Source organism: Mustela nigripes, chromosome 2 (assembly GCF_022355385.1).
Source record: "Mustela nigripes isolate SB6536 chromosome 2, MUSNIG.SB6536, whole genome shotgun sequence".
Lineage (NCBI taxonomy): Eukaryota > Metazoa > Chordata > Mammalia > Carnivora > Mustelidae > Mustela > Mustela nigripes.
The window spans coordinates 9017740-9029636 of NC_081558.1; the positions used below are offsets into that span (position 1 = coordinate 9017740).

General features: G+C 52.3%; 1 protein-coding gene across 1 annotated transcript; it reads left to right on the forward strand.

The window, feature by feature from the left end:
• Positions 1-7467: 7467 nt before the first annotated feature.
• Positions 7468-10374, forward strand: DAND5 (DAN domain BMP antagonist family member 5). The gene is made up of 2 exons (XM_059387726.1): positions 7468-7794; positions 10129-10374. The coding sequence occupies exons 1-2, from the start codon at positions 7468-7470 to the stop codon at positions 10372-10374; spliced, it is 573 nt and encodes a 190-aa protein (XP_059243709.1).
• The last annotated feature ends 1523 nt before the right edge of the window (positions 10375-11897 follow it).

The following is an 11897-nucleotide window of genomic DNA, read 5'->3' on the forward strand; positions in this document are numbered from 1 at the left end:
GAGCCTGCTTCTTCCTCTCTCTCTGCCTGTCTATCTGCCTCCTTGTGATCTCTGTCTGTCAAATAAATAAATAAAATCTTTAAAAAAACCCTGAAACTCATAACTATAGAGAACGAATTGTGGGTGGATGGAGAGAGGTAGGGGGGGATGGGCTATATGGGTGATGGGAATTAAGGAGGGCGCTTGTTGTGATGAGCGCTGGGTGTTGTATGTAAGCAATGAACCACTGAATTCTACTCCTGAAATCAATATTGTACTGTATGTTAACTAACAAGGATTTAAATACAGTTTTGCAAAAAAAAAAAAAAAAAGGAGGGGGGATTTGGGAAGTGTGCAGTGGGGATGGATGGCTCGTTTCTACTCTATGCTTTCTGCATCTTCAGCTAGGAAGAATTTGAAGTTGAATGAATTGATGCCTGGCTACCAGAATCATCAGAAGGCATCTCCCTTCATTCATGTCTTGTTGTTGATGCTGGCTGAAGTCTCAGATAGGCTGTTGGCTGAATATCCTCAAGAAAGTGAGCCAACTTGAACTTCCTTACAACATGGCAGCTGGGTCCCAAGGGCTCTAGGCTGAAGGGCATGGCATTTTGATGACTGAATCGCAGGGGTCACATGACATCATTTCTGCTTTATGCTGTTGGCGGAGTCAGTCATCAGGTTTGTCCAGATTCAGGAGGCGGGGTCAAAGATTGTCATGCAATCAAAGGGTTTTCTCCCTTTTTAAAGTTCTCTCTCTCTCTCTTTTTTTTTTTTTTGGATTTTATTTATTTATTTGACAGAGAGAGTGAGAGACCACAAGCAGAGGGAGCAGCAGAAGGGGGGTGGGGCACTGAGCAGGGAGCCCTGATGAGGGACTCCATCCCAGGACCTGAGATTATGACCCGAGTTGAAGACAGACGCTTAACCAACTGAGCAATCCAGGTGCCCCCAGTCAGAGGATTTTCAAAGTCACATACAAAGAATTGTGTGTGGGGGTGGGGCATACTGTTGAGGTCTCTTTGGAAAGTACATTCTGCCACCTCTGGTTCATAGCATAAAGTGTATTTCTCACTGCAGTTATTTATAAAAAATAATAGTTAAAAAAAAGTTTCAGGGGCACCTGGGTGGCTCAGTGAGTTAAAGCCTCTGCCTTCAGATCAGGTCATGATCTCAGGGTCCTGGGATCAAGCCCTTCATCGGGCTCTCTGCTTAGCAGGGGGCCTGCTTCCCTTAAATTGAAATTTTATTTAAATTAAAATTAGAATTTATGTAGCATAAAATTAATTGTTTTAAAGATTTTTATTTATTTATTTATTTATTTATTTATTTGAGAGAGAGAGAGACAGAGCGCAGGGAAGGGCAGGGGGAGAGGGAGAGAGAAAGTTTAGCAGACTTCTTGCTGAACTCCCGGCTGACACAGAGCTCTATCCCACAACCCCTAAAGTTAATCATTTTAAAGTGAACAATCCAGGGGGGGCTGGGTGGCTCAATCAGTTGAGCATGGGACTCTGGGTGTTGGCTGAGGTCCTAATCCCAGTGTCCTGAGATCGAGCCCCATGTTGGCTCCTTGCTCAGGGTAGAGTCTGCTTCAAAATCTCTCTCCCTCATAAATATATATATATATAGTATATAAATATATAAATAACGTTAGCAGTCCTGGGTGCCTGGGTGGCACAGTCAGTTAGGTGTCCGATTCTTGGTTTCATGATCTTGGGGTCATGAGATCAAGCCCTGCACCGGGCTCTACGTTCAGCGGGAAGTTTGCTTGGGATTTTCATTCCCTCTTCCTTCCCCTCCCACACGTGTTCTTTCTCTCTCAAATAAATAAATAAATAAAAACTATTTAAAAATAAAATGGGGGCATCTGGGTGGCTCAGTTGTTAAGCCTCTACCTTCGGCTCAGGTCATGATCCTGGGGTCCTGGGATGGAGACCCACATCGGGCTCCCTGCTCAGCGGGAAGCCTGATTCTCCCTCTCCCACTTTCCCTGCTTGTTTTCCCTCTCTCGCTGGGTTCTGTCAAATAAATAAATAAAATCTTTTAAAAATAAATAAAATAAAATGAACTATGCAGTGGCTTTAGCACATACATAGTGCTGTGAAACTACCGCCTCTGTAGTTCTGGAGCATTTCCATCGCCCCAAAAGGAAATTCCATCCCTGTTAAAGTCACTCCGGCTTACCCCCTCCCCTTAGATCCTGGTAACCAGTAGTCTACTTTGTCTCTACCAATTTGCCTAATACTGCATATTTCCTATAAACGGAGTCATTTGTGACCATTTGTGTCTGGATTCTTTTTTTTTTTTTTTTAAGATTTTATTTATTTATTTGACAGAGAGAGATCACAAGTAGGCATAGAGGCAGACAGAGAGAGAGAGAGAGAGGAGGAAGCAGGCTCCCTGCTGAGCAGAGAGCTGAATGCGGGGCTCGATCCCAGGACCCTGAGATCATGACCTGAGCCGAAAGCAGAGGCTTTAGCCCACTGAGCCACCCAGGCACCCCTGGATTCTTTTACTCACCACGTTTTCGAGGTTCATCCGTACTGTAACACGTATCAGTACTGTCAGACTGAGTTGCATCCCCCCTCAACAATTCATATGTTAAAGTGCTGGTTCCCAGTACCTCAGAATGTGACCACATGTAGAAATAAGATCCCTGGGGCACCTGGGTGGCTCAGTGGGTTAAAGCCTTTGCCTTCCGCTCAGGACATGATCTTAGGGTCAGGGGATAGAGCCCCGCATTGGGCTCTCTGCTTGGTGGGGAGCCTGCTTCCTCCTCTCTCTGCCTGCCTCTCTGCCTACTTGTGATCTTTGTCAAATAAATAAATAAAATCTTTAAAAAAAAAAAAAAAGAAAGAAAGAAAAGGAAAGGAAATCCTGGGGCACCTGGGTGGCTCAGTGGTGAAGCCTCTGCCTTCCGCTCAGGTCATGATCTCAGAATCCTTGGATCAAGCCCCATGTCGGGCTCTCTTCTCGGAAGGGAGCCTGCTTCTCCCCCTTCTGTGCCTGTCTCTCTGCCTCCTTGTGATCTCTGTCAAATAAATAAATAAAATCATTAAAAAAAAAAAAAAGGAAAGAAAAGGAAATCTGGACACAGACTCACACGGAAGGAGAACCACATGAAGACACAGGGAGATGATGGTCATCCACAAGCTAAGGAGAGAGGCTTTATATGTTCAGAATAAAAATGAGCTAGGGTGACCCCTCGATCTCAGATTCCTAGGCTCCAGAACTGTGAGAAAATAAATTTCTGTTGAGGAAGCTCCCTAGTCTGTGGTCCTCTGGGATGGCAGCCCGAGCAAATTAATATGTACCTCATTCTTTTCTATGGCTGAATGATATTCCATAGTAGGGAGCTTTTCTTTCTGGAGTAACAAGATGGAAAAAAACATAAATGTCCAAGACTAGAGAGCTGGTTAACGAAACTACTAAATATCCAAAGGATGGAATACTATGCAGATGTTAAAAAGAATAAAGGTCCTCTTGGGGTGCCTGGGTGCCTCAGTTGGTTAAATGTCTGCCTTTGGCTCAGGTTGTGATCTCAGGGTCCTGGGATTAAGCCCCGCATTGGGCTCCTTGTTCAGCGGGGAGTCTGCTTCTCCCTCTGCTTCTGCTCCTTCCCCCTCTGCTTGTGCTCTCTCTCTAAAAGAAAGAAAGGAAGTAGAAAGAATAAAGGTGCTCTATAGATCAAGGTTCTCAGAGTTTGGTCCCCAGGCCAGCAGCAACCCCCCACTGACCTGGAAACCTGTAAGAAATGCAGGTTCTTAACCTCCATCCCAGAATCAGATACTCTCCCATGAGCCTTCCAGGAGACATGGAAGCATTGCTGAGGTACCAGATTCCCTCCTGTATATGACCGTACACACTAGGGGTTCATAGCAGCCCCAACATGGTTTTTAAAAACACCAGTGCCTGGATCCCATCCCCAGAGATTCCACTGTAATTGGGAATCACCCAATTAGAACTGACTTTAATGGGCAGAGTCATATTCCAGATTGTTCCTTGCAGGATTCATTGTGATGGGCAATGGAGAAATAAATTTGGGAGATAGGTGTGCAGCAGAATACTCTTCAGAGTAGAAATGAAGCAATATGAAGTGGGTAGATGAAAGTTAAAAGGATGTGTGTGTGTGTGTGTGTGTGTGTGTGTGTGTATAATACTATGTATATTAAATTTAAAACAACAAAACAATTTTATGTATCCGAATGGATACATATGTAGTAGAACTATGAATACAGGCATGGGAATTACAATTGATCAATTCAGGAATTAGGAACAAGTATAGCACCAGTTTCTCTCATATCTATAATTTTTAATTTTTTTTAAAGATTTTATTTATTTATTTGACAGAAATCACAAGTAGATGGAGAGGCAGGCAGAGAGAGAGAGAGAGGGAAGCAGGCTCCCTGCCGAGCAGAGAGCCCGATGCGGGACTCGATCCCAGGACCCTGAGATCATGACCTGAGCCGAAGGCAGTGGCTTAACCCACTGAGCCACCCAGGCGCCCATAATTTTTAATTTTTAATTGGGGTAATGAGTACAGGGGTGTTTGTTATATATATATACGTATTTTTTAAAATATTATTTATTTATTCGACACAGAGAGAGAGATCACAAGTGGGCAGAGAGGCAGGCAGAGAGAGAGAGGGAGAAGCAGGCTTCCTGCTGAAGAGAGCCAGATGCAGGGCTCGATCCCAGGACCCTGAGATCAAGACCTGAGCTGAAGGCAGAGGCTTAACCCACTGAGCCACTCAGGAGCCCTATATTTTTATCTATACTTATTTGAATGCCTGAAATAGTTCACTTATAAAGCAAGGGAGCAGACCAATCGTACAGATTGCTTTCATTTGTACTTTTTTTCTTCTGTTTCCTTTTGTATACTTAAAAATTTTTAAAAAGATTTTATTTATTCATTTGAGACAGATACAGAGAGAGAGAGAGCATGAGCAGGGGCAGGGGAGGGAGGCAGAGGGAGAAGGAGAAGCAGGCTCCCCCCTGAGCCAGGAGCCAGTTGTGGGGCTCTATCCCAGGACCCTGGGGAGATCATGACCTGAGCCAAATGCAGAAGCTTAACTGACTGAGCCATCCAGGGGTCCCAAAACAACTTTTTTTTTTTTTTTTTTTTAAGTAGTCACACCCAGTGTGTAGCCCATGGTGGACTTGAACTCAAGACCCTGAGGTCAAGACCTGAGCCAAGATCAAGAGTGGGAAGTCGAACCAACTGAGCCACACAGACATCCCCAAAGCAATGTTTAAACTCTAAAGTGAAGCCCTTCCCCAAAACAAAAATTGCTGCTCTTTTCAACATGGAAATTCAAATGCAAACACAAGTAACGCATAGCTGTAAATTCTTGTCCCTCTCCCTCAAAAGGTCAGCATACAATAGATACCTAGTTTTTGTTTGTTTTTAAAGATCTGTTCATTTGACAGATAGAGAGCACAAGTAGGCAGAGCACCACGTAGAGGCAGAAGCAGGCTCTCCACTGAGCAGGGAACCCCGACTTGGAGCTCAATCCCAGGATCCTAGGATCATGACCTGAGCAGAAGGCAGACACTTAAGGACTGAGCCATCCAGGCACAACTAGACATCCAGTTCTGATTTTTTTTTAACTGAATTTTTCTTGGTTATATTTTCAGGCACAAAGGAGCTTCCTTAGCCCTGTACCACTGGGTAGTATTATGGGATTATGCCTGGTGAGTCTGGGGAACATCGAGGAGGCCCCCTGTGGCTGGAGGGAGAAAGGGGGTGAGGATTGGAAAGCTGAGGTTGAGATAGTGGTGATAGGAAGGGACAGAAAGACATCGCTGGACTGCCCTGAGGACTTGGGCTGTTCCCCTGGGTGAAGTGGGAGCCCTGGAAGGTTCTGAGCAGAGGAGAGAAATGCCTGGACACAAGTATTCACCGGCGCCTTCTGGTTGCTGTGGAGGCAACAGACTTGGGGGAGAGGCGTGGGGGCGCGTGTAGCTGGAGCACCACTGTGGAGGGACAGTATTGGTTCAAGTGGGACATAATGGCTGTGTCCGGGTGGGGGAACGAGAGAGGAGTGAGAAGTAGATGGATTCTAGGTAGACTCTGAAGGCGGACGGGACTTGCCATCATATCAGATGGAGGGGAGGGGGGCGTCAGAGAAAGAGGGGTCAGCAGGGCTCCAAAGTTTGGGTCCTTGGCACCTGGCAGGAGCTGCCATCAGCTGGGTCTGGAGGACAGCGAGAGGGCGGCTGGGGGGACGCTGAGGAGCTCGCATGTAGCGGGGTGAGCGGGAAGCCCCCTCGCACCTGTGGCCAGGTGGGGGCATCCAGAAGGTAGACAGCCTGGGCGCGGCCACCGCGCAGTCCCTGGAGCTGCCGCCAGAGGGCGAGCGCGCCCCATCGCCCTCCGCAGCTCCGCGGGGCGCGGGAAGGACCGGGTTTGCCGCTTCTCACGGCCCTGCCGCGGGCAGCTCCTCGCCTGGGTGCGAAATGCGGGCCACGGAGGTGCCAGGGCCTGTCTCGGAGTCCCCGACCCCACCCCCAGGCATCCCCCGGGCTCCAAAGCCTGGGACGCGGCTCCCAGCCTCTTTCTGCGTTTCCAGCCCTCCAGCCTCCACCCCCCACCAGGCTGTTCCCACCACTTCCAACAGCAGCTCAAGGCTCTGCAAAAATGTCACCTCCTGGGGAGGCCTTCTCTGACCACCCTGGGGGCAGAAGGCCCCGCCCTGACACCTGTAAGGCACATCCTATTTAAATAACTTCTTTACACCGGAGCCTCTGGAATCTTTGTCTGTTTTCTGAACTTGTTTTCTGCACTGAAATGTCAAATGCACAGTGAGGACCCATTTCTGTCTTGCCCCCCACCCCCTCACCCCCGGATCTCCAGGGCTCAGAATTATGCCTGGCCTCTAATAGGTGCTAAAGAAAAAGCAGCTCTAGAGATGTTCATCATAGTTTACTCGTAGTTCTACAGTGTATCAGCCTCTGCTCTAAGCTGTTTACCTGAAGGATCCCACGTGCCCAGGTAGGAAGTGTTAAGAACACAGGATCTCTGTAACAGTAGAGGAAGCTGGGTCCCAGCATGGCTGAGGGGGTTGCACAGCCAGAAAGTCGCAGTGCTGAGGCTGCCACCGGGAGGCCTGGCTGGGATGACTGGTTTTGCCCTCTGGAGGGAGGGTGCCCTGGACCGGAGAAGAAGCTCCCTTCCCCCCGCCCAACCTCCAGGCATTGTGCCCCAGAGCCCCTGTGTTTCGGGTGGTGCCTTTCCCTGACCCCACAGCCCACCCACCCACAGACCCAGCCCCCACCCAGAACCCTGGCAGGCTGAGGGGGAGGGGTGGGAAACCAGCAGGCCTTGGTTTATTTTCCTCCCCACTGTGGTGTCTCCTGCCAGAGCTGCCCAGTTTGGGGGCAGGCCATTAAAAGCAGGTCTGAAAGGCCGAGACTCCACTCACCAGACAGCAGGGTTGACTGACCAGGACCCTGAGCCCAGTCCCAGACTGACTGACAGACGGACGGATGTTCCTCGGCCAGCTGACCACTCTCCTGAGCCTGCTCAGTGGGACCCGGTTACACACGGGCTCCGGGAGGCCTGGACTCCTGGGGCCCCCACCTCAGCTCTGGGATGCCACCAATCAGACCCGGGCCCTGGGCCAAGGGACCCTAGGTTCCCAGGAACAGTTCTCTGCCCTCAGCAGCTGGAAGGCCTTCTTGGGCCTGCAGAAAACTGGGCCGCTGGGGAGAGGTAGCCAGCACCATGGGCAGGAGGTGGCCCCGACCGTGTCTCTGCCACTGGACCCGCAGGAAGTGGCCCAGGAGATGTGCAAGGCTGTGCCCTACACTCAGGTGAGGGTGGGTGGGGGGAGGGGAGGGTGGAGTTTCAGCATGGGCAGAGGGCATAGGCTGGGGTCCTGCACAGATCTGGGGTCAAGCCCGGCATCCATCTGCATTTCTCCTATCCTCAGTTTCCTCCTACCCAACTAGGAGATTTACCTGGTCTCCCACCCAAGTCTATTTTTCCACTTAACAGCCAGAGGGCACCTGCGCATACCTGAGTCACATTCCCTCCTTCCCCAACTCAGAACCCTCCATGGCTCCCACTTCATCCAGAGCAAAAGCCATGTCCTTCCCAAGGTCCACAGGGCCCTGCACACTCTGCCTCTCACTTCCTCACCCTTGCCTCCTCTCTCTCCCCCTCACCCACTTCACTCCTGTCATACCAGCCACCTGGCTTTTTATCTGGACACATTCAATGTCACAGCTACCTCAGGGCCTTTGCACTGGCTGTTCCCTTTTGCATCTACCGTTCCCTCCCAACTCCCCGAGCATTCTGTGGCTCCTTCTCTCACCTCCTTCAGGTTTTTACTCAGGCATCATTTAAAAATGCAGCACCTGCCACCCTGTTGCCTGTTTCCTGCTTTTTTTCTCACTGCGGAACACATCACCTAACATCTAAAACTGATTTTGCAATTGCATTTATTGTGTCTCCCTCACTAGGATGTCTGCTCCAATAGCGCAGGGATTATGTTATGCCTTGTTTGCTTCCGTAGCCCCATCTCCAGGCCTGGGAGCAGAGCCAGGCACACGATAACCCCTCAGTGTTTGTTGAATGAATAAATGAATGAATGAATGATAGTATCTGCCCTTTAAGGGCTACTGGGCAGTTGAACGAGACAGGTATGGGTATGGGCACCCAGTCACTGCTCTGTAAGTGTTGTGAGAACTCAGACCATGTGTTTAGAACACGAGCTTTGGTGCCCGGTGTACCTGGCTTCAAGTTATGCCTTAACTAATGATTTCTGTGTGACCCGGGGGAAGTGGCTTCCCTTCTCTGAGCCTCATTTCCTATCTTTGCAACAACAGACTTAACAATAGACATGAATTTACGCAAGGTGTTTGGAGCCATGCCCTGCAAGGCATCCGTTCCCAGCACCCCCTGGCTTGTTATTCATTCAGCAAATTTTCGCTGAATCCAGGGGACATGCGGGTGACTGCGTGGCCTTGGACCAGCTACCTTGCCCTGAATCCTGCCCCAATTGCCCCAGGCAGCCAGGCAGGCACACTGCACCCCGCAGAGGGAACCCCTGGCTTGGGATCCAGCTGTGTACCCTCTCCCAGAGCTATAACTGCCCCAGGATGACACAAAATTTCTAAGGGTTCGCAATCCCTTCATTAAGGGAGGGACTGCTCAGAGCCTCTGGTCTCCTCATATATAAATGAGGATTCCAAGGTTCCGGCCTGGAGCATTGTGGGAGGAGTGAGTTCACCGAAGGTGAGCAGTGCGGGCCCTGGCCTGGTGTTAGGGCTCAGCAATGTCAGCTTTCCGCACGATGGGCCAGCTGAGCCGCCCGCCTAAATAAAGCAGAGAACGTCCCTGTGTCCAGGTATCTTATGTTCTAGGAGAGGAACATCCAAAGAGACAGAACTATAAATTACTAGCAGCCCGTGAAGAAAGAGACTGGCCACAGGGATAGAGACCAGGGGGAGACACTTCCTGTGGGGGTGCTTTTGAGGAAGGAGCAGTCGGGATGATCTCAATCGGGATGAGCTCAGGTGCAGGGCTCTGCAGGGGCAACGGGCCAGCGGTGGGCTTGTGTTTGGGGTACCAGAGGAGCAGTGAGGAGGCTGGGGCCGCTGAGGCAGAGTGAAGGGAGGGGGGTTGATTGGGGGGGGTCGCAGGGTGGCAGGAATGCAGGGTTTAAACAGAGAAGGACCATGATCTGGGGACGAGTTGATAAAGCCACGAAGTTGGAGGGGACCCCAGAAGGTTTATTGAAGGCCAACTGTGTGCCCAGCAAGGGGCTAAAGGCTTTCTGTTAAATCCCCCCAGGCTCCTATAATACCACCCCTTCCTGCCATCCCTCCTCCCCGGAGGCGCAGCAGACTCCTCCCGATGCCAATCCCCAAGTGACCTCATCATCTCCTTCTCGGAAGAATCAGCCCTTCCCTGTAGTACTCCTGTTGAAAGGGCAAGACTGATTTCTTTCTTGCCTGGCTGAACTTCCACCGTTTCACAGGTGAGGAAACAGGACCAGAGAGGTTAAGTAGCTTGCTCCGAGTCACACAGCCAGGAGGTAGCATTCAGGACCAGAGCCCGGGCCTGTAGAGGTGGGGGTAGATGATGATTCTCCCCATTCGGGCCCCAGACTCCGCTGCCCTTGACCCATTTCCCGGCCCCAGGTGCTCTCCCGGCCCGGCTGCTCGTCAGTTCACCTCCGCAATCACCTCTGCTTTGGCCGCTGCTCCTCCCTCTACATCCCCAGCTCGCAGCCCACCCCGCTCGTCCTCTGCAACAGCTGTGTGCCCGCTCGCAAGCGCCGGACCCCTGTCCTCCTGTGGTGTCGGGCGAGTCGCCCAGACTCCCGTCGACGGATGAAGACATCTACTGTGCTGGTTGAAGGCTGTCAGTGCAGCCCGAAGGCGTGATCTGCGCTTGATGGACAGACACACAGACGCAAACTCCTTGGGGAGATGCAGGAGTGGGGGGGACGTGCCCAGAAGACGCTGACCTGGATCATGAGCACTGGGTCAAGAGACCGGGGACACAGGGACAGCCAGACAGGGCTCCAGGGACACCAGATGTATCCTCACTGGGGAGGTGGGGGTGTGGACCACTCACAGTCATAGCACACATTTTTGGAGCACTCTGTTTGCCCCGTCCCGCGCTGAGTGTTTGACACCCACTACTTCACGTCCTCCTCGGAGCAGCCCAAGGAGATACGGGTTGGTATCATCCCATTTCCCAGAGAAGGAAACTGAGACTCTAGGAGGCAAAGTCACTTGCTCAGGTCACACAGCAATAAGTGACAGATCCTGCATTCGAATCCTAGGCCGCGTGGCAACGAATTTTAACCACCAGGCCGGACCCCATCTCATCGAATGGAAGACACGCTCCCAGCTACCAGGAGGACGGATGCTCCTGCGCAGAGCAGGCGACACAGGGATGACCCATTCTTGGGACCTCAAGAAACCAAGGCGGGGAGACCCACAGAGCCGCGGGGGGAAACGTGTGCTCCCCAAGTCAGGGGCAGGACCATGTGATCCCAGCTGCCCCTTCAGCCCCAGCCCCTTAAGTCTCCATACAGCCCCATGCACAGTGTGGAATTAAACAGGAACCGTGATGGTTGGCCAAGCCCAGTTGTGCGTGTGTGTGTGTCTGTGTCCGTGCGTGTGTGTGTGTGTTCCTCCAACCAGGGTTCCCTGGGAGCGGTGGCCCTGGGCTGGGGTGTAGGCAGCAGGGGTGCTCCCTCCGTAGCCTGGTACAGGGTCTGCGGCGCAGGAGGGCAGCCTGGCTCTGGGCGGCTGGAACCAGGGCCCTAGCAGATGGGCCCGTCTGGCACAGACGCAGGGACATGTGGCGCTGTCAAGGTTGCCTCCAAATGCCCCCCGGAGCGTGGGGTGGGTTGGGGGGGGGAGGTGGCCAGGCCCCTCTCAGCCCTCTTCCTGCCTCAGGAAGGAAGGCCCCAGGTGAGGGGAGCAGAAGGAGGGGACCCGAGGAAACAGATGGGCCAGCAGGGCGTGGGAGCCTGTGACCTCTGACCCTACAGGTCTGCACAGCGGGGTGGGAACAGGCCAGGCCGCCAGCTCCCAAAGCCTGGCTTCAAGGGCCCTGGGTGGGGGAGGGTCGCAAGGGCCCACAGGGGGCGCACTATCCCTCCTCCCTCCAGGGTTCTGGGCCAAAGCCCGGGCAGGGTCCGAGTGGGCAGCTCAGCCCTGGCACTGTAGGTACCCCTCTCTCTGGCAGGCACGAGGCGCCTGCTACCCCCCTTCAGCTGTGCCCACCTCCTGCCAGCCGGGGAGCCAGCTGGGAACCTTAGTGCCAGGGGGCCCCCCGGTGTCCCTGCCCCCTCCTGGGCAGTGCCAGCCGGCCCCCACCCCCGCCCCCCAGGCCCAGTAATGGGTGGGTAATGAGTGCTGGGGGAGCGGGGGAGGGGCAAGGGATGCAGGTG